We start from the raw sequence: 23,640 nt of genomic DNA on the forward strand, positions 1-23,640 counted from the left end.
CCCCGCCCCCGGTCTCTCTGAGTGACTTCCAGGCCTGCTGTGTTCCCAGAGCTGCCTACTACTATTGTTGATCAAACTCAGTGAGCATCCCATTTCTCCAGAGGTTGTTCTCATTTATTATGAAATGGTTGTACAAAACTCCAAACATCTGCTGCTTCCCAAGCCCCCACCCACACTGTGTCCACTTAAACCCCAGGCCACTCTGGGACCAGCCCTGACTGCACTGCGGAACAAGTGGCATGGCCTGGGGACTGGAAGTGTCCCTCTGGAACCAGTCAGAGCCAAAGATGGCCATTGTATCGTAGCTCACAGGAAGGGAGTGGTGGGAAGCTGCTTCTGAAAAACAGTCATAATAATTGAGTCCAGCCATTTGGGCTGACTCTGATTTAGAGTGAGGTCAGGACTCAGCAGACGCTCACATGCACTGTACCTTTTGGTGGGCTCAGGCCCCCTCCAAGTCCAGGTCTGTCCCGGGCCTACAGGGGGTTCCTCCTGACATCAATCATCCCTGGGCTGGCTCTGCGCAGCTCCCGCCGGGGTCTGGCCAAGAGCCCGGTGTGCCAGGGCAGACCTCCCACTCCCACAGGCAGCGCCTGCCCAACCAGGGGCTCCGCGGCCTCCCGCTGCCGCAGCTCCTCCAGGGACCCCTGCTCCTCGCTGCCCAGGCTGGAGCGCTTCCACGTCAGTGGGAGTGGGGCGTGGACCAGGTCTCGCACCTCCTCCCGGGCACGGGGGGTGCCCTCTGCAAGGGGCAGCTGCCCAAGAGGCTCAGGTGCTGGGCACAGCTCGTCCTCATTTCCAGGGCCCAGGGGCCTCTTCTCCCAACCTGTTACAGAGGACAGTGACATCCCTGTCAGGAGTGGAGGTGGCAGCGCCTCCCTCAGTGCTAGCTTCCCACACCCAGCACAATAAGCAGTGTGGGAAAGGACCCCGGGAGAGCTGCAGTTGGAGGGGTTTCTGACCTCCCAAACCAAGGTATGACAGCTGCCAGGGCAGAGCGTCCGGCTGCGGGCAGCAACTCACCCTTGCTTGGTCCCATCGTGCCTGCGCCGCTCAGCTTCTGCTTCAGTTCTTGGTTCATACATATGTGGTGGCCCAGCTCCCTCTCCAGAGCCTGTATCCTGGCCTCATACTGCCTCCTGCTATCGGCTAGTCCTTCACCAAGGTGGTCTATGGGGACACACAGAGAGGGTATTGTCGGGGTGGCCAGGCGCAGCAGCTGTGCGTGAGCTGCGAGCGGGCCTCACCTCGGCTTTGCTGCAGGAGCAGCTGCAGGCTCCGCTCGTGCTCCTGCTGCTGCTGGGTCAGCTGGCGGTCCATCTCTAGGCATTGCCGCTCCAGGGCCGCCTCCAGCCAGTACACCAGCCTCTGCTGCTCCTCCAGCTGCATCTCCAGCTCCGAGAAGGCCACCTGTTGCTGGTGCTGCTCCTCCCGCAGCGTCACCACCTGTGCCGAGGCCGGCCTGGCTCAGACGTGGCACTGGCTCTCTGAGCCAGGGAGCCCTCACCCGGGACAGTCCAGCCAGCACCGCCCCACGCCAGGTGTCGCTGAGGAGTCATGGGGTCTCCTCTGAGCCCAGACCTGGCCCTCGGACGCCTCTCAGCAGTGTCCCAGGCAGCAATTACAAATGAGAGTTAGTTCTGAAATGGGTGTTATCTGCCATCCCTGCCTCAGACTCCTTCCCAGTCGCACAGGAAGAAGCTTCTAGGCCGAGCCTCCAGCTGTGCATCTCACAGAGGCCAGGATTTCTCAGCCTTGGTGCTACTGACAGCTTGGGCCGGGTCACCTGGCTGCCAGGCCCATCCTGTGTTGTAGAGTGTCGAGCAGCATCCCTGGCCCCGACCCCTACTGTCCTGACAACCAGAAGTATCTCCAGACATGGTGACATGTCTCCTGGACCAGCAAACACATCCCTCTTGAGAGCCACTGATGGGGACAAAGGCCGCCCTGGAGTAGCCACTCCGATCAGGAGTCCCAGGAGGAGTCCCTGGTGGGGCAGCACCCACCTTGTCGAAGTACTTGCAGAGGAGGGCCCTGGTCTCCGAGGACGAGAGGTAGCTAAGCTTGGCCATGAGGTTCATCTCGCACTGGGACAGCAGGGAGGCCGAGGCCCGTAGCACCCGCTGGCGGCATGTGATGGCCTCGTTCTTGTACTCGATGGCAGCATCCAGGGCCTCGATGGCCTCATCCAGCTGGAACAGCGTCCGCTCCTCCTGCGGGGGCAGGGTGTAGGCATGTGTGGGCGGCGGAGAGGTTGTGCAGCCACATTTGACCCCCTATGTGTCCCCAGCCCTGAGCTGTCACAGCCCGACCCAGGTTGGTGCAGGGAAGTATCTGCACCCGGGGAGCTCAGAACCCCCCACATGGAATGAAAGGCCTGGCGGGACTGCTGGGGAGGACACACGGACGTGGTCGTGACACTCACTCCCACCAGGGAGCTGAGATGTTGGATTGGCAGTTGCTGCAGTGCGGGATGCAGAGTCCGGGTTCTAGGAAGGGAACAGGGAGGATTTCTGGGCCGGCCCATGTGTCCCAGACAAGCAGGTCCCCATCCACACCACTCTTGCACCCAGCCCCGCCTCTGGGGGCTGCCCAGAGCCGCATACCTCAGGTGACAGCAGGCTGCCCTGCCTCAGCTTGCCGTCGATCTCCAGGCGCTGCTTCAGCAGGGAGTCCTTCTCCTGGCGCAGGGCGTCGATCTCCCCGCGGATCTGTTGCTGGCTCTGGGCACTGCCCTGCCGCAGCTGCCCGCTCTTCTCAGACAGCTCCCTCTCCAGGTGCTCCAGCCGGCTAGACACGCGCACGATGTCCTCGGTCAGGGCCTGGGGCAGCACCAGGCGTGAGTGGGGAGCAGGCCCGTCCTCCCGGTCACAGCCCATCCATGGGATGCTACGCAGGCCGCTCGGCCCTGCAGACGCTCGGGCACCGGGGGCCGCAGAGATCATCCAGGAGGAGGGTGCAGACGAGCAGAGGACAAGGCACCCCTGACAAGAAGGGGGCGACATGGGCCAAGACTGGGCAGCGTGTGGCGGTGGCCTGTCACCGAGACGACTTGAGTTTTGGATGGGAACTATGGGAAATTAGTGGCCAAGCCCCAAAGACCTTTCCGGGAGCCTGAACATGGAGGAAGTGAGGGCTCTCATGGTGAAGGGACAGTCGGGGCACCGGCCACCCTGACACCCCTGCACTACAGAGTGCCGCCCGGGGAACCTGCCACTGGGACAGCCTCAGGCTGTCTGTCTGACGAGCCCCCTCAAATCCTCACAGCCACGTGATGATGGCTCAGAGTGTCCTACTCACAAGGGAGCAACGAAGCCCCGAGGAGCCACGCGGGGCTCTTTCTGCCTCAGTGCCAGTGAAGGCTCTGTCCCCAGGCCACCCACTGCCCTCCTCTACCTGCCCGCGCCGTCCCAGAGCCAGGGTGGATGAGAGGAAGCAAACTGTGCGGAGACACTTGGAGAGGTTCCACCACACATCCGAACCTGCAGGACTGACCTCCGCCTGTCCGGGCCTCACAGGGAGGGCACTCACCTGGCTGGATCGCAGGCGCTTGCTCTCCAGCCCCGTCTTCTCCTGCACCAGGGCCTCCTTCTTGGCCAGGATGGCCTCCCGCTTGCGTAGCTCCTCACCCAGCTCCTCCAGTGCCCGCCGCTGCTGCAGGACCTTCTCAATCTCCTGGTCCAGCCACTTCTTCTGCTCCTCGATCTTCTGAGGGACCGTGGGGGAGGCACAGTGGGCGCTCACCGCTCATGCCTACTGTGGGCAGCTCCCTAGGTCGGGCTCTGGGTGCCCCTGCTGTGCCCACCTGCTGCTGCTCCAGGCTGACCACAGAGCCACTGCTGCCACTGCGCCGCTTCCTCTGGAACGCTGCGATCTCCTCCGTCTTGATCCGCAGAATCTTCTGCTGCTGCTCATGCTTCAGCTCCAGCTCCTGGGGGCACAGGGGAGAGGCTCAGGGGTGGGACCGTGTGTGCCAGCCTCTCACCAAAGGCCTGCCCACAGGTGTGCCTGCCCCTCCCGACATAGCCCTGCACAGCGTGCCCTGCCTCACACCCCGGTGTCTCGCTGGGGTGCAGCAAGCACAGATCTGCTCCTATGACAGGAGGTGCCGACTGCCTGGGAGGGCTCATCACACTGAATTCCCTGGCTCCTCACCCTGGCCTTGCTCCTCACCCTGGCCTTGACTTTCCTGTAACACCCCTCAACTTGCAGGCGAGACAAACTCAGGGAGGCTGAGTGACCTGCTGGAGGAGGTCTCAGCCTGTGGGCAGCCAGGACACAGGGCACACACCCAGCTGAGTGCCCAACCTTGACCCGGTGCTGCCGCTTGCTCATCTCCATCTCCAGGCGCCGCTTCTGCTCTGTCTCCTCGCGGAGCCGCCTCTGCAGCTGGGCCTGCTGCTGGCGCATGAGCAGCACGTTCCTCTCAAGCTCCTGCAACCGCTTCTCGCTCTGGGCCGACAGCGACGCCAGCCGCTCTGTCACCTGCTTCTTCTCCTTCAGCACCTGTGACCAGCACAGCCTCCACTGGGCCACAGGCAGGGGACACCGTAAGCCAGGTTCTCAACAAGGGTGCGCTGGCCCAAAGGCCGATGACCAGATGGAGGGACAGACAGAAGGGAAAGCAGGCGGACAGACGGCGGATAATAAAAATGTCAGCAGACGGTCACCACGTACCAGGCACCACACTGAGAGCTGTATCTGTTAACTGACCCGAACAATCTTCCGACAAGTATGATAATCAGCCCCAGTTAACAGAGTAGGAACCTAAGGCACAGAGAGGCTTGGAAACTTGACCAAGGACACACAGCTAGGAGTCCTGGCAGAGCCAGGATTCAAACTCCGACAGCCCGGGTGCGGAGCCCGTGCCCTTGACCAACTCTACTGTGCTGTGTCCTGGACGCCTGACCTGAACAAAGGAGGGAACGGTGGGTGGCCAGCTGCAAAGACGGACAGACAGGAGGAGGGGTGGACAGGAGGATGGACAGAAAGGTGGGTCATCAAAGATGCACAGACAGCACAGCCAATGACAGGGGACAGAAAGACGGAAGGATGAAGAGATAAATGGACAGCTGGTCACATCAACTGATAGGTAGAAATTCAGGGACACAGGCTGACAGGGAGACAGGGAAGGCGGGGTGCAGAGGTGCGTGAATGGGGAGCTGGAAGAACAGACAGATGAGGGAGGGGAGGCTGCATGAGGAAGGGTGAACTTTCTTTCGATGACGCCCACCACTCGCCCCCTCTGTGGCCTCCCAGGTGGGCTGCAGGCAGGACTGGCCTCCCTGCCTCTGCTGCCTTCAGTGAGCTGACCCCTGGCAGGGTGGCTACAGCACTGGCCTTGGCCTGGGAGGCCAGCAGGGCAGCAGCACCAGCAGCCGGGGGTCTGCATGAGGGCCTGGCCACCCGCAGGTTCCACAGTGAGCTTGGGTCCCGGAGCCCCAGCCTGGGCAGCCGCACCTGCCACCCCCGGGGGCCCATGCTGACCTGCACCTGGCTCTGGGCAGCAGCGACCCTCCTGCGGAACTCCTGGAGCTGGGACCGCTCCCCGGCGTTCTGGGGCTCCCTGCCCTCAAGCTCGCACAACTGCCGCTGGCCTTCGCTCAGCTCCGCCCGCACGCGCTCCGCCTCCTGCTCCAGCTCGCAGATGCGCTGGCTGTGCTGGCGGTTCAGAGCCTGGGCCGCCTTCCCTGGAGGAATGGGCCTCGTCAGCACAGGCTACTGCCCCCACAAGGCCCCTCTGCTTCTTCCCCGGGGGTTCTTCCTGATCCCCATCAGCCAGGATCACTGCATGGGTCTTCCCAGCCTGTGTGCCACCAGCACCATGACTTACTTATTAGTGTTTCCCTTTAAATCGGCTCACTTTGTCAATAAGCCTCCTCCAGGGTAGTGACCGGGGGTTGCAGATGAACCAGTAGCCCGACTAACACGAGCTAAAATACGTACAGAGCTGGAGCCGGCACATAATGGAGCCTCTAGAACCAACTTCCGCTTGCGGGGAGTGCGGGGGACAGAGCACAGGTCAAATGACACCACAAGGAGGCAGAGCCACTCCCAGAACATGTGGGGTTTGGAGCGCCCACAGGGTGGCCGACTGGCCAAGAGAAGGAGACGTCAGAGACCCAAACAGACCTGGCGTGGGGACCAGGTTTGCAGCTCGAGTGGAGCAAAGTAGCCGAGCACAGACCCGGCTGTGCGATCAAGGAAGTAAGTGTGTTTGTGCCCTCGGCGCTCAGGTGACAGTTTTGTAAGATACGCTAATGGCACTTTGATTGACAGGTGTTGGGCTGAAATGACAAGATGTCTGGGATTGCCTCAAAATATTCAGGGGGGGAGGGGTGACGTCAGCTTCATGGGGGAGCAAGCAGACTGCAGGGTTCTGCCCTTAAATTTACAACAAGTCAGAAACCAAAGCTTGACACAGCATCCTCTGCTCAGCACACAAACATGCCTGAAAGAGCCACACAGTGGGGCACGTGAGGGGGCGTGTGGGAACTGGCAGAGGGGTGGGATGGTGGCCACAGCGTGGATGGGGACCCGCTGCAGCTCCGTGAGCACGAGGGCTGGGTGACGGGGGGCTGCAGCAGCTGCTCTGCGGCCTGGAGCTTAAGTCGGGCAGAGCAGCGTCCCCAAGAAAAGGCATCACCCTTCCTGCCTCCGCACCACGATGGAAAAGATAAAAGAAGACAAGGAAACTTTAGACTGCTCTACAAAGTCACAGTCATCAGAACAGCCTGGTATGGCAGAAAAACAGACTCACAGACCAATAGAATGGAACTGAGGGTCCAGGAAAACACCCACAGGTGTACAGGCAACCAACTTTCAACCAACAGAGCTGGGAAAGCCCAGGGGCGTGTGCTGAGTGTGACTAGACCACTGACACCACACACGAAAATCACAACACAGAGAGCAGATGCGTTCGAACCAGAACGGGCTGCCGCATATGTGATGCTTTCTTCACCCTGCGAATCCTGCCAAACAGTCAAAGAAGTGAAACCTTTCCTTCTCAAAGTCTGCGAAATAACTGAAGAGAAGAGAAAACTTCCTAAAACACTGGGTGAGGCCACCGTGGCCCTGAGCCCAACAGCTGGCGAGGACAGCGTGCTCCGAAGCTGCAGACCAGTATCGCTGATGGCCACACACGGAAAACCCTAAACAAGACACAAGCAAAGCCAACGCAGCAACACGTTACAAAAAAAACACATCATAATTGAGTGGGTTCATTCCAGGGGCTCAAGGATGGTTCAGCATCGCGAGTCCATCACAGTAACACAGCATGTTAGCAAAAGGAAGGATAAAAATATATGATCTTATCAATAGATGCTGAAAAAGCATCTAAGATACAATATACATCGCTCGATAAAATGGCTACAGAAGGAAAGCACCTCAACATAATAAAGACAAGATATGACAGACCCTCAGTGAACACCACGCTCGATGGTGAAAAACTGAAAGCTTTTCCTCTAAGATCAGGAACCAGTCAGGGATGCCCACCCTCACCTCCCTCACTCAGCCCAGTGTAGGGAATCCACGCCAGAGCAATCAGACAAGAGAAAGAAATAAAAGGCATCCAAACTGGGAAGGAAGAAATAAGTGTCACCTTCTGCAGATGACATAATTCTGCACGTAGAAAGCCCTGGAGACGCCACCAGCAACCTATCAGAAATAGTACGCAAATGCAGTGACGCTGCAGGACACAGACATCAGGGCATGAAAACCCACTGCTTTCCCAGATACTGATAAGGCAACTCCAGGAAAAAAATTAAAAAAAAACAACCAAAGGTTTTGCAATTACAACTGAAAGAATAGCACTACCATAGGACCCAGCAACCCCTCCTCCAGGTGTCTACGTGAGAAACTCGAAAACATTTATTGAGAAAGACACACGCACCTCTACGTTCACTGCAGCGTTATTCACGACGGCCCAGACATGGAGACACTGCTGTGTCCTTCCCTAGAGAACTGTCAGATAAACCACGCACACACACACGCACACTCGCAGTGCAACGAAGGAGCACACGCACAACGCAGTGCCAGCAAATGAGGAAGCACTGCCATTTGTCACAGCAGAAAACGAAAAGAACCGCAGGCTTTCACTCCCAAGTGGCACGTAAAACAGCAAGGAACCCTCGGAGGGGAGAGGGCGGGGGAGGACAGAGGGGGACAGATGTATGGTGACGAAGGAGACTTGACTTTGGGTGTCGAGCACACCGTGCAATATTCAGGAACGTGTTATAGCAGCAGCTGTCACCCAGGGTGCCGCAGGAATTTTTAAGATATGCAAAACCTATTTAGTCACTGAGCTCCTCTCCCTCAGATCGTCAAAGAGAAAAAGGACAATACCTAACACAGTATCCGTCCGGTGTGAATGAGTCCAAGTTATACCTATTTTTTGTTAGATTGGCAAAATATAACTTTTTGGTATGCCGTGGAGTTTTAGTAATTAGTTGTGCGCCATGAGCTAAAAAGGTTGCGAATTGGGGAGGGTGGAGGTGGGGGAGGGAGGGGGGTTTGGCTGGGGTGGGGTGGAGGGATGGGGAGGAAAGGCACACAACTGTAATTGAATAACAATAAAAAATTTTTTAAAAAGTTGAAATTGCTGTGTTATAGAATTGTACACTGGAAACTTACGTAAGTTATTACCACCCCGTAGGTTTAACTGAACGGCATGCATTTCAGCAATGAAACAAACGCAGGAAAAATTCAACAACTGAACCTTGGTGGTGGCACATGGGGCCCCCTGCACTGGCCTCTCTTCTCATGTACGTGAACTATTTCATGATGCATTTTACAGTGACTTCATAGCTATTAAAAAGTTCAACTGGTCACCACCTAAAATCATCCCCTCCCCTGTCACACGTATTGCCACTAGGCGTAGCACGATTTGGGGACACCGTGTGCCCACCCAGCAGGCAGTGCTTCCTGCGAGCTAAACACCGCACCTGACTTCACTCCATTCATCCTCAGCGCCACCCTGTGAGCCATGTACGGTTACTGTCCCCACCTCAGGAGTGAGAAAACTGAGGCACCAGAGGGGTCATCCTACCTGCCCCGGGTCACACAGCAGTGAGAAGCTGAGGTGGGCATCAGACCCGGCCGTGTGGCCCCTGCCCGGCGCCCACCGCTCACCTGTGCGGACCAGCTCGCTGATGAGCTCCTCCTTCATGCGGATGTTGATGGCCAGTTCCCGGATCTTCTGCTGGGCTTGGGCCAGCCGCCACTCAGAGGCCGTGGCGGCGGGGTCCTGGCGGGGCCGGGCCTGGGCCTTGCTCCCATGAGCCACTGTAAAAGGCCATCGGTCAAGGCTGCTGTGCCACCTGACAGTGGGGAGGCAGGGAGTGCAGGGGAGAGGCCGGCCAGGGTGGCCAGGGAGGACAACGGGTGAACTGTCCAGAGTGGCCCGTCGGGACTGTGGAGGGAGAAGGGGTCTGGGCCTCTCCGCACCCCACCAAGCTCACCTCTGGGCTCCGGGGTGGCTGCCCCCAACTCCTCAAGGCAAAGCTCCGGGACCTTCCTGCTCGGTGGACTCCCTGGGCCTGCATCCGCCCTCTGGTTCCACTTGCTGATGCCGTTTCTGGGGGGCAGAAGCAGGCGTCTGGTACCCCTCCACAGCCCCTGCCCCAGCCCAGCCACCTGCCAGGCCAGAGGGAAGAAGGTGGGTCCCCAGCCTTCCATCCCACCATCAACATAACTGGTCGGCCCAACGGAACCCCAGGGCCAGGGGCCAAGCAGAGGGGGTGCAGGGGAGCAGGGGCACCAAGGACTGCCTGGGAGGCCGGCCCACCCCTGTCTGCTCTCTCCCCAGGGCCGGCAGGGGCGGTGTGGGTGAGGGCAGCCTGAGACCACAGGGTCCAGCCAGGCGAGTCCTTGCCAGGTTCCCCATGGTCCCCGCTCACCTGCGCAGGTGCAGCGTCTGCCGGGGCGGCGGCTGCTCATCCCCTTCCCCCTCCTCTTCCGATGAAGCTGAGGAGCCGCTTCCCAGCCTGTCTACCTCCGCCAGCAGCCTGGCTCCCCTCTCTGTGCCATCCGTCACCTGCTAGGGGAGAGCCAGGGTTTCAGGACGGGAAGCCTACAGGGCATTCTCCGTGGGCCATTCCCAGCACCAAGGCTGTGCTGCCACCTGTGCCCTGCCGTGCACACCTACCTATACCCCCACCCCACCTTCAACGTCCAGCCCGATGACACTGAGTCAGAGCAGGAGCTGCCTCCCCCGCTCCAGCTCCCGTACTTCCCGATACTCTCAGGTGACCACACGCCACTTCCATCTTGTACACAGGTCACCTGCACCCGAGTCTTGCTAACAGCGCCCAGCCAGACTGACAGCTGCAACACGGACTTCTGCCAAACCCACAGCCTCCCTCCCCTCGTCCCTCGGGACTGAGAGCTGGGACAGCCCAGCGCGTTCAGGCAGATGCAGGCACAGCCTTTGTCCACAAGGCCCCACGTGACAGAACCAGAAGCAGGAGACCGGGCTCCAGGAAAGCGGGGCTCATGGGAAAGTAAACTTGCAAAGAGAGGCACCCAAAGACAGGGCACATGGCCTCAGAGTGATGAGTTCCCCATCTCTGGAGGCATGCAAGCTTCCTGTCCAGTGTGGAAGCCTCTCTCTAACCCCCAAGCAATCTCCAGTTACACAGAGATCCCCCACAGCATCATCCTTCTGAGAGGCCCCCCAGTCACCCAAATCTTGGCCCTTCCTCTAGGGACACAGGGAGGGGCATCTCACAGGTGGTCCCATGAAAGCCTGGGGTGAGGAACATTCTCCGGCCTCACCCTTCCCCTGCCCACTCCAACAGGTCTAGCAGCACCCAGCCTGGCCACCTCCTCACCTCTCCACAGTTCTCAGGGCCAACTTTGTCTCCAAGAAGGCTCATAGGGGGTACCATGTCCAGCATGTGGCTGTGGGCACCCGCCAGAGGTGCTGTGTGAGGCCGGGGCCCAAAGGACCCAGGAGGCAGGCCCTGCAGGAGCCCCGGGGCCCCCCAGCCCGGCCGCACCAGCTCCAGCTGTAGCCGTAGCTCCGCCATCTCCTCCTGTTGCTCACGCAGACGGTCGCTCTGCAAGACATGGGCCAGGTGCTGAGGGGGGTCGACCGGGACGGAGTGCACGAGACTGGGGAACAGGCATGAGGCCACCTGCTCCCTGTGGGCTGACCCTGAGGAGGCTCTGACCACCTCTTGGTCCCACCAAACACACACTCACATGCACACGTGCGCGGGCACACACACACACACACACACACACTCACACTGCACCAGCTCTCATTCCACCCTGCCAGTCCTCCATGTCCCTGCCAATCACGGCCACCAGAGGGCACCAGGAACAACGCTGACCCAGTTACCTTGGGACCAAGGAAGGAAGGATCCGTCTGCAGTGCCCCACCTTGCCACCCTGCCAGGCCCACCTGCCACCCACACTCAACACCATCCTGCACACCTACCCACACCGTTGTGTTCCCACCTCCACGTTTCTGCCCACGTGTGCACACCCCCATCTCCCCCGACCTGCTGGAACCTGCCCCCCCTGGGAAACTCACTCCCTGGCACCCCCACCTGCAGCTTGTACTGCTCCATGGCGTCCTCCAGGGCGGCCAGAAAGTCTCGGTTCTCCTCCTCCAGCCGGGCCACCTGGTTCTGCAGGGCCAGCAGCACCCCCTCGCCTTCCTAGGGGGCAAGGAGACAGGCTTCAGGGGCAGGAGCGAGCAGGACAAGTCTGTCTGGCCCTGTTCCCTCCCTCTGTCCTGCCGGGGGTCCCATAGCCCTATTTGCTGCTCTGTTCCAAGCCCTGCCTAAGGTGCCCTCTGCAAGCCACATGGGCCACCTCTGTGAACAAAGTACTGAGCCCTCACTGGCTGCTGGGCCCTTGCTACAGCTTCAGCCCTTGCATCGCCCCCAGGAGGTAAAGACCAAGGTCAGCCCTGCTGCACAGAGCGAGCCTGAGGCTGGAGGACATTATGGAGAATGACCATGGTCACCAGCTTTGAATCCCCAAGAGACTGTGCTAATGGCTGGATGTCTGAGACCTTCTCCTTCGCCTGCCCAGGGCCATACCTGGTCCTTGGCCACCTTTCTGCTGCCCGGTCCCTGCATGGCCTGCTCATCTGCAGCGGAGGTGCTCTCGATGCCGCTGTCGGGCCCCGAGGCGGAGCTCAGGGTGCTGCGCTCGCCCTCGACCTCACACAGCCAGTCGCGCACCTTGCGCGCAGCAGCGCCAGGCAGACCGGGCTCGGCCTGCAGCTCGCGCAGGAGGCTGTAGGCAGCATCAGTGCGGGCCCGGTAGCGCGCACACTCGGCGCCCAGGTGGGCAGCGGCCACGGCAGGGACGGCGGTGGGGCCCAGGCCACGCCGGCCGCGGTGGATGATGCGCGTCTCTGAGCGGTGCCGCGGGGGACCCCGTGCCCCGGCTGCCTCCTCTGGCGGCCGCTCGGCCTCAGGCCGCCAGTTGACAGTGGGGCGATTGCAGATGTTCTGAGCGCGGCTGGCGTAGTTGAGGGTGTTGAGGGTCTCATCAAAGTCGGAGGAGGAGGGGCTGACACAGGCGATCATTACCGTCTTGGCGTTCCCGCCCAGTGAGTCTTTGAGGATCCTGAGGACGCCAGGGATGCGTGTCAAGGACCCCAGTGTGCCAGGACCCGCAATCTGACAACCCCGCATCGGCCCGAGGCTCAGACTGCAGGCTGTGCACCGCAGAAGCCTGATCCCCTCCGCCTGCCCCAGCTCCACCCAGCGGCCACCTGGGAGCCACGACAGACAAGAGGGGCTCTCGTGGCCCTTTCTCCCACGGGCTCACCGGGTGATCTTGGAATCCCGGTAGGGGATGTGGCTGCCACGGCGCTGGGGGTCGCCCAGGGCGCTGATGACATTGCCCAGGGCCAGGAGGCTGCTGTTGATCTGGATGCTCTCCTTGAGGCACTCGCCTGTGCTCCCCGTCTTGAGCACCCTCTCGGAGCCGGCCAGGTCCACGAAGTGGAACTTGGAGACCAGCAGCTGGCCCGCGGCAGGGCGTGGCAGGCGGCTGGGGGCACGCCCCCGCTGCTCCAGGGTCACGGTGAAGACTGTGTGTGAACGGCTAGACAGGCGGTTGAGGTGTGTGGCCCCCGTGTGCCGTGCCGCATTGCCCATCTCCAGGAGGCTCAGCACTTCGTCCAGGCCCTCCACGTCCACCTCCTTCACCCCACACAGCACTGCGGGTGCGAGAGGCAGTGAGCCCAGGGCTGAAGGGTCTGCAGCTTCCCCCGCCCACTGCAAAGCCTCTCCCTCTGGGTGCAGGAGCACGTGCACCAGAGTCCGTGGGGGTGGGAAACCAAAGGGAAACTTTCCACAGCTTAGGTTTCCCAGTTAGGTGACCCTCCCAGAAAGGTAAGTCAGCCGGCGGCAGGGGAAGCCTCCTCAAGCCAGACGCCCCGCCCCCAGCCAGTGGGGCCCTCAGGATTTCCTCACCGACATTCCCTCGATCGTCTTCCCGAAGCTGGATGTCACGGCTGGCCGTGCCCACCTCGAGCAAGTCTCGGAACTCCTCCTTGTACACTTCCAGGTAGGTCACGTGCACGAGACAGTCCAGCAGGTCATTCTCATCGATGAGCTTGAAGGCCTCGGCCATGACCCGCGGAATGATGCCCTGCTCGTCCCCGTGGAGGGAGGCTGGGGAGAAGCGCGGGGCCCGCTGAGAAGGCCACTCGGCCCCCAGCCCAAGGGAGTGGCTCATCCCACTCTGGGCTGCAGGTCTGTTCAGAAAACAGCACCCCCACCCCCGCTGCCAGCACCCACACCTTTGCCACAGAACGGCAGCAAAAGGGCAGGGGACGAAATTCAGGTGCCACCGAGACCCCTCAGTGTGGGTGCGGGAGGGGCCACTCACCCACACTGGCCTCCCCCATGGTGTACGTCTTCCCGGAACCCGTCTGGCCGTAGGCAAAGACCGTGGCATTGAAGCCCTCGAAGAAAGCCTCCAGCAGGGGCTGCACGCAGGCCTGGTACACAGCCTCCTGCCCGGCATCCTCGTCCAGCACCACGTGGAAGCCAAAGTGGCGGTCCCGGCCTAGGGTAACCCGGCCGCACGCCGACTCTACCCGCAGGCAGCTCTGGTGCCCGTGCAGCAGCTCCTTGGGCAGCAGTGGGCGGACCCGCAGGGCCACCCTCACCGGGGCCTCCTCAGCCCCTGGCAGGCTCTGGGCCTCCAGCCCCATGTTGGTGGGGGGCAGCTCCGGGCCCTGCGGGAAGAGACCTGCACCTTTGGCATCTGTGCTGCAGGGGCCAGGCTTGCCCTACAGGTGGCCTTGGAGGGGCACAGGGGAGGGAGGTCGACGTCCAGAGCATCCTCCGTGCCACCTCCTGGTGCCCGAATGCCACAGGAGCCACAGTGCGGCCCTATAAGAGACATGTCACAAAGCAAGACCCTGACGCCTCCTCCGGACACCCAAGGGCTTGCGTTCCAGCTGCACCCGGTCCCTGTGACTCGGTCCCCCAGAAAACACATACATCTGCTGAGTTCTGATCTCTGCCTTTGTCACCTTGCACCCCCTGTCCCACCTTCTTCAAAAAAAGGTCAACAGATCCTTGCACACGTCCCAAGCCCCCCAGTGGATGCCTGAAACAACAGCTAGCGCCGAACTCTGTCCGTGCTGTGCTTCCCCCAAACACGCACACTTGTGCTAAAGTTTAACTTATAAATCAGGCACAGCTAGAGATTAGCAGCGATACCTAACGAGGACATGAGCAATTACAACAATACAGCGCAATAAACAGCGTGTGAAAGCGGTCCCTTGTCCCAGGGGGGCCCTGGATGAAGTCCCTGTGTAAGCTCACTGTTTTCTGGCCCAGCAGCACCGTCCATCAAACAGGGCGCTCCAACCCCGACCGGCCCACTTCCCGCCTCTCCCACCGTGCGTAACTTCTGCAGTGTAAGTGGCAACAGCAAAACTAGCAAATTCCTCTTCCCTCACAATTTCACGGAAGATTCATTCTTTCGATAGACCTTCCCATCTAAGCATCCTGTTGTTCGTTTGTTTGTTTTCTTTCCCTGATATAAGTAGAGAACTTTGCCCTTTCACTTAAAGGAAGCACTTTCTGGCTTCCCGCTGGAGCATCCGAACTGCCAGCATAGCTGCTCTTGCACCCTGGGCCCATGACGAAGGCAAGGGCGGGCCTCTGGAACACAAGCACGGGGATGCTGCCGGCACTGGGAGGGCCTGCCGAGCGTGCGGGCCCTTGCTGGCTTGCTGGAGTGCCTCAGGTGCCGCGTGTTTTACAAACTCTCCCCTGCAGTGCGGAAGGGAACGGGACATCGTGAGACTGCCTCACACTACTTGGAATGGCACACAAGTTAAAACTTAAGATTTCTGGAATTTCCCATCTAATATTTTCAGACCACAGTTAACCGTGGGTAACTGAAACCGTGGAAAGTGAACCCGGAGCTGCGTGGGGTGGGGGTGGGGAGTGGCGAGTGTATTTCTCAGGTTCACGGGCTTCTCCCCATCCTGTACCAAAGCCCTGGCCCTGGCCACTGACGTCCTGATGTGTGACCTTTACAAGCCCCTTCTCCACCACAACCAGGGGCATCTCTCAAATATGCCAACGCCATCTTAAACTCCTGTGAAGAAGCTAAACTTGAACAGTCCCTTCGTACCTGGACTACCCACACATCCCTACTCAGTGTTGCCCACCTCTTCGAGCCAGCCCCACCCTCTGCAGGGAGCCAGGCAGGCACCCTGCTGGCCCGCTCCCCACACACAACCCCCAGCTGCTGCCATCAACGCTGGCCTCCGCACACGCTCCAGGTGGGGAGCTGGGAGCAAGGAGGCGGGGACCACCCTGTCCACTTCCTGCAGCATCTCCACTGCCCAGCACAATCTGCCACCCTTCGTCGCTGCCGGGAGCGGTGAATAATATTTATTCAAGGAACTTGCCCGGTATTCATCCTCCCTGGTCAGCCCTACCTGCGCACCTGCCCCACTTTGTCACCACACGTTTGCCTCCGTTACTGAGCTTTGTTTTATCGCGCTTCACAGGCGTTGCATTTTTTTTTTTTTAAACAAACTGAAGGCAAGACCTTCCCCCAGCAAAAACGGTTACATCTGGTTACAGCCCGCCCTGCTCGGGTGTCCACGGCGACGCCCGCAGCGAGCCTCCCACGCTGCGGGTCACCGGAAACTGCACGAACGATTACACGCAGCACACAAGCACCATCGATGTCACGGCTTATGTTTTCACTAGCTACACTCTTCATCGTTATCCTACGTCTGAAACAAAGTTCGCTGTGAAGCCGCACCGCGTCTCCGGCGTAACCGTTTTGTGCGCTGCCTGAGTTTCTCGTGCTGGGTCCAGGGACACGCTGCACCGCCCCGGTGCGCACTCAGCGTTCCCACAGAATTTACCTTCTCTCAGCGCCTGTAGCGGGTTTTTGTTCACGAAATCATTCCGTCCCTGCCGGGTGGCCGGCGCTGGAGACACGGCGGTACCTATCCCGCTCATCCCAAACTTTTTAGCTCCTTGCGGGCCCGCTTCTCTGCACCCCGAAGGCATCCAGAGCCCTCCGCCCGTGCGGTCGGGCGCGGGCACCGGAGCGGACGCCGGAGGCGGGGGCTCCGGGAAAGTTTGGAAAAGTGCTCACCAGTGCAGGCGCCCCGCACGCCCTCCTCCCGGCCAGGCCAGGCAGGTTGGCCTTAGACCCCCGACTTCGGGGAGGGGGCTCCCGCCCGCCCCGGAAAGGGCTCCAGGAGGCTGGTGAGCGAGGATGGGCTCCACCGGGGTGCCGGCTCCCAGAGCCGCGGGGCCGGCCTGCGCAGGGGGCGAGCGCGCCCCCCACGTCTCCGGGGCCCCCACTTACCTGCCAGGGTGTCAGGGGAACCCCCAGCCCTGGGGCCAGCCTCCCAGCCCCAACGCCGCGCGCTCTGATGCCGTCACCAGGACCCCCGCCCCCCGAATGATCCCGCCTCCCCCCACCCCTCCGCAACCCCGCCTCCGCTCGGCTCCTGGGGGCAGAGGCAGGAACTGGGCGGTGCCGCGGAGTCGGTCGGCGGGTGGGGCGGGGCCCCGGGGCGTGGCCACGGGTCTCCATTCCACTCAGCACCGCCCGAGAACCCGCCCCTGGGCCCAGATCATAGCGCAGGCTCACGGAATTCTGGGGACACAGCGACCCACCTGCCGGCCTGATGCTCTCCCTAGAGAAGCCCCCCTGCCCGCGGGCAGGGCGCCCACGTCTCATAAGAGCAAGTTGTAACTTGTGAGAAGACGAAGGTTAGTTAACCAGGGCACGTTTGCGCTCCGCGAGGGGAGGGTGGAGTTCCCAGCCCCGGGACTCTGGAAGACGGGCTCACACCTTCCTGTACTCAGGTGTCGGCCTTTGCTCCTCTCGCCCCGGCATCGCTCCCGATCCCGGCACGCCCCGAGCCCCTCCAAGCTCTGCAAAGCTCTCCCTCCCCAGGTCCCAGGAAGCCCCCACCTCCTCTGCTGATTTCACAATCCCTTCTGAGGCTCAGAGGGATCCATCCCCCATGGTTTTCAGGGTGGCGATAGCCGTCCGCTTCTCCCCGGGGGGACCGGGACCTGGCTGCACCAGAAAGTCATCGCTGTGCCCCTTCTGCGCCCCAGACCCAGCTGGGCAAGTCCTGGCCCACAGCTCTGGCTTGTGAGCGCCCAGTTTGCAAAGGGCATTGGACCCATGGGTCCACTGGTCATTTGTCGTCTCGGCTAACAGAAGGACCAGAGGGAGAAGTGTTGGGAGCGGCTCCACTCTTGCTGGCTGAGAGTCCCAGAGGATGTTCCCGGAAGGCAAAGACCAGATGGGAAAGGAAAACTCCCCACTCTTCCCCTTATAGTGTGTTTCATCTTATTAATCATGGGTGGTTTTTGGATGGTACGTCATAATGGTGGGAAGAAGACTTTCCCAAGAGGGATTCCAGGGAAACAGGAGACTGCAGACGGAATAACAGAAAGTAATTCCACACGCCCTGATACTCCTGCCTGTAATTCTAGGGAAGCTGAAAGAATGATGCAACAAGAATGAGACATAATTCTAAGAAATCCGCCGAATTCACCCCCTCCTTTACCTTGAATAGGAATATATATCAATTAGACAGGCATAGAAATAAGAAAAGCTGGTTAGCTATTAGGTATACAGAAATAGTTACTATGAAGCTAAAGTTTATAGTACACAGAGAAACATTTTAGACAGAAAAGATAGATAGCTAAGTTAGATATCACAAAGGCCTTATTGCCTCTGCTCAATTTACTGTATACTTTTGCCCTATGAACAATTTCTGAAAATGTCTAATCGTCTGATTTATGACTCTCTTAGTTAAAATAATCTTTGTTCACTATAACTGAATCTATGGAAACTTTGGCCAAAACAATCCTTGTTTAATATATTTAAATCCATAGAAACTTTTGTACTTTTCCTGGTTACCTTTGTATTGATGTTTCTGCTTAACTGATCATGCTATACACTTGCAAATGTTAATCTATGCCAAAAAGGAAAATATAAAAATCCATTTGTGCTTGCAATAAACAGAACAGAGCTTCACTGTCCTCTGAGGCGTGATGTCGTCTGTCTCCCATCGCCGACGCCTCATAGCACCTTCGGGACCCCCTGGACTCTGCTGCGGCTGGACCGCGGCAACTGGCGCCCGAACAGGGACATGAACCCTGGACCCTCAGATTAAAAGTCTGATGCTCTACCGACTGAGTCAGTGGCAACGTGACAAAGGACCTGGCCTCCCATTTCTCCTCTGCCCTCACCTTCAGACAGGAAACACCCAGAGAAGGGGTAGAGCGAGCCCTTGGTTATTTGTGCAGCTGCAGATGGAAACGAAAGTAGAATTTGCTTTGGAAGCCTACTCGGCGTTATCTAACAATTTTAAGATGCAGACACCCTTTTGCCCATCAAGTCACGGTTCCAAGTGACAGGTTCCTCCTAGAGATACACGTCCACACATGTACCCAAGACATTCTGTATCGGACGTTTATGGCAGCACTGTTTGCGTTAGCGGTAAAAAAAAATGGAGACAACCTCAAAGCCCTTCGTTAGAGAACTAGTGAAATCACTTACATTATGAAGCACCTACTGTGTGGCCAGTAAAAAGTGAGGAGGATTTCTGATCTCAAAGGAGTATTGTGAGGGGAAAAGAGCAGGCAGGTAGAGCAGCCCCCAGTGGTGGGAGCCACGTGTGAAGCATACACACACACACACACACACACACACACACACACACACACACGAGCTTGCGCACGCGTGCCCAGCTCGCGGAGGGGCACCCGGACCTCAGGGGGGACACACGCTCCCTCTTGCAGCATTTGAATTTTACACTACATGTGTGCATGTCCTAGATTTCCTGAATATTGACATCTGAACTTGGGATGCTCCAAACCAGGGGTGTACAACCTGCGGCCCACGGGCCGCATGCAGCCCCGGATGGCTGGGAATGCGGCCCAACAAACCCTGCAAATTTACTTGAAACGTTACAAGATTTTTTTGAGATTAGGTGTCGCAGTGTATTTAATGTGTGGCCCAAGACACCTCTTCCTCCTCCGGTGTGAAGCACAGAGCCCGAAGGTTGGACACCCCACAATAGTACAGACTTTCTCCGGTGAAGGGTCACCACCACCGTCCCCCTTCACGAGGGACACCAGTGTTCCAAAGAGGAGTGACAGGGTGAAGGCGCAGGTGGAAGCCCCGGGGGGAAAGGATTCAAGGGGATGTGCCCTGAGCCAGAAGGTGGTGCTGGGGACACGGGGACCCAGCCTGTGAAGACGCGCGGCACTGGGAACACCCCGAGGGACGCTGCCTGTCACACAAACACACAGGAGCTTTTCCACCCGACTGCGGTTCCTTCAAAGTAGCCCGCTGGGCGGCCGCACACTCAGAAGCCCCTGAGCCTGACAGCGCGTCCAGAAGTCCTGCCTGCGCGGACTTTCAGGTCAGTCAGCTGTCTGTCTTACAGAGGATGCTCCTAAACCTTGGAAACAGTCAAATGGTGTCTGGTCACAGGTTTAAAGAAAGAAGGGAGACATCAAGTTAAGCAACGAACCTTTTAGTAAAACAAACGAGACAGAATCAAAGCAGGTTGCTGCTCAGATTTTTCTTTAAAATTGGCCGCAGGCTAAGGCCCCAGAGCACACGAAGACACGTGCCAAGGTGCAGGGTGCCCAGGGGACTACTTTGAAAACGGCAACGCTCTCATGGACGCGTTAGGTTTTGCTTACTTGCTGGCGACATGGCCCTGGCCCCCTGGGCACGGCGGCCACCGGGGGGCCCTTAGCTCTTCTTGCGCAGCTGGTTGTACTGCGCACGGCCCAGGATGGGCTCCATGACGCTGGGCCGGAAGAAGCTGTCGCTGACCCTGCGCGCTGGCTTCTCCCGGGGCGCGGCCAGGAAGGCCGGGCGCGGCGTGGCAGGCGGGTCTGCTCTGTCCTCCAGGCCCTGCGCCCTCGCACTGCGCAGGCTGCCTCTGGGCTGCGCCAGGCGCGTCAGGGGCTCTGGGCTGGCTGGTGGCACCCCAGACACCCTGCGCTCGGTCTCCTCCGGCAGGTTGTCAATGTCCCGGAACTCACTCTCGGGCTCCATCAGTGACAACCTGGGGAGCTGAGGACCCGGCACCCCATCAGGGCCCACTGGGTCTCACCTTGCGCCTCCCACCCACCGCCTCCCGGGAGCAGCCGTCAGGGCAGCACAGGCTGGGTGGCGGGACAAGGGCTTTGGGTGAGGCTGGAGGGGGTGCTCAAGGGAGACAGCTGAGGCCCTGCCTGCCCTGCGGGTCTCCATGGCCCAGAAGCCCACAGCAAGGCAGCCCTATGACAAAGCTGCTGGACCCCGGGGTCTTTAGGTGGCAGGTCAGCAGCTTCCCTGACCCATCTTGGGGCCCAAGTTTTAGACTCAGCACGACCCGCACACTGGCCCGCGCGGGCCAGGGTATCCCTGCCTGGTTCTGTTTTGGGCCTGAGGTAGACCAGCTGGCTGTGAGCACCTGGGCAGATGTCTCAGGGCAACTGCTGCCCCTCGGGGAGGAGCGGGGGGCTCACCGGCACGTAGTGCACCACGGTGTCCACCACGTTGTCCGTCACCCCCTTCAGGGCGTCCGACAGCGACATGGCCCGCCCCTTCGTCGGGGCGACAGTGGGGGCTGGTGTGAGGCCCAGCACCCGCCCTGCCGTGCCCAGCACCGTGGCAGGCGCCCAGGTCACGACCGAGACGGTGCCCCGGAAGGCCTTGTGCAGGGCCTGCACCACGCTGCCCAGGAGGCCCCTCGGCCGGGGCGGGGCTGCCACCTGGGGACAAGAGCGGGTCAGCCCCTCCTGCAGCAGTCCAGGCCCTTCCCCTCCACGCCACCGAGAGCTGGGGGAAAGAACGTGGACCCTGGCTCTGCCACTGGCTATGTGGCCTCCATCAGGTCACTTCCCCTCTCTGCATGTGTGGACAAGTCTCTGCCTGCCTCTGTCTCCGGGCCGTTGTGGGGTCAGCCGACCGAAGGGCATGGAAGGGCCTGCTGGCTGCCCTGCGTGCCACGTCCCTGGGCCTCTGCTTCTCACCCCTCTGTGGGCTGTGGGGCCTGGGGGCTCCCGCACCCCACTCGGCTCTGCTCTCACCTCACTGAGCTTCTCCTCAGCCTCCTCCTCCTCTTCCTCCTCCTCCTCCCTGCTGTCCTCCCCCTCGGTGTCTGTCTGGTCCTCCTGGTCCTCGTCCTGGGTGGCGGCCAGGCTGTGCAGCCAGGGCACCCGCACCTCGCTCCGCCGCCGGGACACCACCTGCATGGCCGCCGATGCGCCCCACTGCGCCAGGCTGCTCTGAGGGAGCAAATGGGGGCCTCTGGCTTCAGCCCTCGCAGCCAAAGTCCCTCGCCCCCAGGGGCAGGGTGGGGGAGGTCAGTGCCCCCTGCGGCAGACCACACTCTGACCTCCCTCCCTGGTTCTGCCTACTTCTCAACTTCACACGAATGGACTGCGGCATGGGGTGCGTTTTCGTGAATGGCTTCCCGCGTTCAACACTATGCTATGAGGGGGCCCCTCTTTCTCTTTCCCGGGTGACATGCAGCCGTGGAAATGCGCCACACCCGCCCCTGCTGGCAATGGGTGTCTGGGTTTTCTCTGCTCTCTGAGAAGGAGAAAGTCCACAGGGGCACTTCCCACAGCAGCCTGGGGGCCCGCGGCTCTCGTCCTGCTGGGGCCCTGGGGATGTGTATGTGACCTGAGCCACGGCCCTGGCAGATCGTTAGGAGTGAAACAATCAGGCGAGCCAGGGTGTCCCACGGGGGAACCAGCAGGCCTCCCACCCAGTAAGTGGCCCCCATGTAGGGGACACAGGGGAGCTGCCACTCCCACCTTCCTACTGGAGTCAAGGAAACCAGAGCACAGTAGGTTCACAGCAAACATGTGCCTGAATGAATAGGCCAGGCCAACAATGCTTTTGAAAGGACCCCCCCAAATGATGGCTGAAACGTGGGTGCTGGCTTCTATGCTGTAATACTGTTTCGTTTCCTTCTCTGGCCTCAGCTGCAAGACACGCAGAGAGGTGGGGAGGGGAGAAGTTAGCCCTCCCTGGGCCTAGGAATGGCAGCTGCTCCTTTGATGCAGCAGATGGCAAGTTAGAAGTCTCCAGAAGGGAGATCAGACACCTGGGACACTGTCTCCGAGCCTTGCTTACCACAGACGACGCTCCCTCGTGCAGGACAGCAGCCGGGGGTCTCTGCTCCCTCCCAGGCGGGAGGGCCCCAGCAAGAGACCCAGCTGGGGGGATGAAGGGGGCTGGGACCAGCGGGAGCATGGGAGACAGAAATGGGGGTGGTCCCGGCCCACCCCCACAAGGCTGGCCTTGCTCGTCCCCTGCGGCCTCGAGCACTGGCCCTCGGCCCCTCAGTCCCCTCGTCCTGAGACCTGAAGTCCCAGCCCAGGCAGGGGCCAGTGGAGCTCAGGGCAGACACTCACCAGGGGCGACACGCCGGGGACCCACATGGCCAGGGCGTGGCCCCGCTTCAGCACCTGGGCTGTGGTCTGGAGGGTGTGTCGGGACAGGTTGTCAGCCAGGGCCCCAACCCTGCTCACAAGGCTTGGCTTGGTCTCGGGAGGCCTGCGGGGATGCCGGCGTCCTGCAGCGGGCGCTGGGAGGCAATACAGGAGATGGGAGATCAGAGGAGCTGCCGTCCTGGCTCCACCCCGGCTCTGCTCAGCTCTCCGTGGTGACATGGGCCACCCCTTTCCCCCTTTGGGGGCAAGCGGGAGCATGAGGAAGGGAGCCTCTGGAAACCCCACCGGGCCTCCCCTGCTGACTTCGCTATTCCCGGGCAGCACGGGGCCCCTCACCCCCCAGGGTGGGTCTGCCAGTCCCTCCCGGCAGGTACCTGACTCGTCCTTGGCTGGAGGGAGGAGGCACTCGACGACCTTCTCCACTCCGCTCAGGGCCAAGTCAGCCCCTCCCGAGGCCAGGCGGCCAGCGCGGGTGCCGGCAGCATACTCAGCGGTGCCTTTGGCCGCCCCCCAGGCGAGCTCACAGCCAGCCAGGGCAGCCCCCAGGACCTTGTCCGAAGTGCTGGCTATGGGCATGCTGATGCTGTTGCGGGCACTGCGGAGGCGGGTGGAGATGGTGTCCTTCAGCTCAGACGCGATCTGGGGGTGTAGGGAGGAGGGTCAGGCTCGCTTAGAGGTGCAGGGGACT

The 23,640-nt window shown here is 60.4% G+C and overlaps 2 protein-coding genes across 13 annotated transcripts in view; both read right to left on the bottom strand.

Moving 5' to 3' along the window:
• Window positions 1-92: 92 nt before the first annotated feature.
• On the bottom strand, window positions 93-16,906 carry KIF7 (kinesin family member 7). 5 transcript variants are annotated; one of them, XM_053912848.1, is made up of 19 exons: window positions 16,825-16,906; window positions 13,858-14,209; window positions 13,440-13,640; window positions 12,790-13,183; window positions 12,051-12,585; window positions 11,553-11,663; window positions 10,830-11,057; window positions 9,897-10,033; window positions 9,459-9,574; window positions 9,130-9,282; window positions 5,488-5,690; window positions 4,309-4,527; window positions 3,806-3,931; window positions 3,532-3,708; window positions 2,607-2,822; window positions 2,007-2,213; window positions 1,248-1,446; window positions 1,024-1,170; window positions 93-826 (listed from the first exon to the last, which is right to left on the bottom strand). In XM_053912848.1, exons 2-19 carry the CDS (start codon window positions 14,183-14,185, stop codon window positions 477-479), a joined length of 4,047 nt encoding a protein of 1,348 aa, XP_053768823.1. In that variant the 5' UTR covers window positions 14,186-14,209; window positions 16,825-16,906; the 3' UTR covers window positions 93-476. The 5 variants fall into 5 exon arrangements, with proteins under 5 accessions (XP_053768823.1, XP_053768826.1, XP_053768825.1 ...); XM_053912851.1 differs by having other exon boundaries at window positions 3,532-3,705; window positions 4,309-4,506; window positions 9,897-10,036; XM_053912850.1 differs by having other exon boundaries at window positions 4,309-4,506; window positions 9,897-10,036.
• A 2,726-nt stretch (window positions 16,907-19,632) lies between these two features.
• Window positions 19,633-23,640, bottom strand: part of PLIN1 (perilipin 1) — a 49,928-nt gene continuing 45,920 nt past the window's right edge. For all 8 annotated transcript variants that reach the window (XM_053913051.1, XM_024561695.3, XM_045196561.2 and 5 more), the window contains exons 5-9: window positions 23,327-23,591; window positions 22,914-23,086; window positions 21,579-21,776; window positions 21,015-21,260; window positions 19,633-20,577 (exon numbers count right to left, since the gene is read on the bottom strand). In XM_053913051.1, the coding sequence (XP_053769026.1) occupies window positions 20,251-20,577; window positions 21,015-21,260; window positions 21,579-21,776; window positions 22,914-23,086; window positions 23,327-23,591 (1,209 nt within the window). In that variant the 3' untranslated portion in view covers window positions 19,633-20,250. The remainder of the gene's footprint in view (window positions 20,578-21,014; window positions 21,261-21,578; window positions 21,777-22,913; window positions 23,087-23,326; window positions 23,592-23,640) is intronic.

This window comes from Desmodus rotundus, chromosome 10 (assembly GCF_022682495.2).
Source record: "Desmodus rotundus isolate HL8 chromosome 10, HLdesRot8A.1, whole genome shotgun sequence".
Lineage (NCBI taxonomy): Eukaryota > Metazoa > Chordata > Mammalia > Chiroptera > Phyllostomidae > Desmodus > Desmodus rotundus.

What these genes read in the sequence shown, in the direction of transcription:
- KIF7 (XM_053912847.1), bottom strand. Translation starts at nt 14,185, where the DNA reads ATGGGGCTGGAGGCCCAGAGCCTGCCAGGGGCTGAGGAGGCCCCGGTG. An exon ending in CAGCGAGCTGGTCCGCACAG is followed by an intron (nt 5,691 to 9,129) that starts GTGAGCGGTGGG and finishes CCATTCCTCCAG; the next exon opens with GGAAGGCGGCCCAGGCTCTG. An exon ending in CACGATGGGACCAAGCAAGG is followed by an intron (nt 827 to 1,023) that starts GTGAGTTGCTGC and finishes CCTCTGTAACAG; the next exon opens with GTTGGGAGAAGAGGCCCCTG.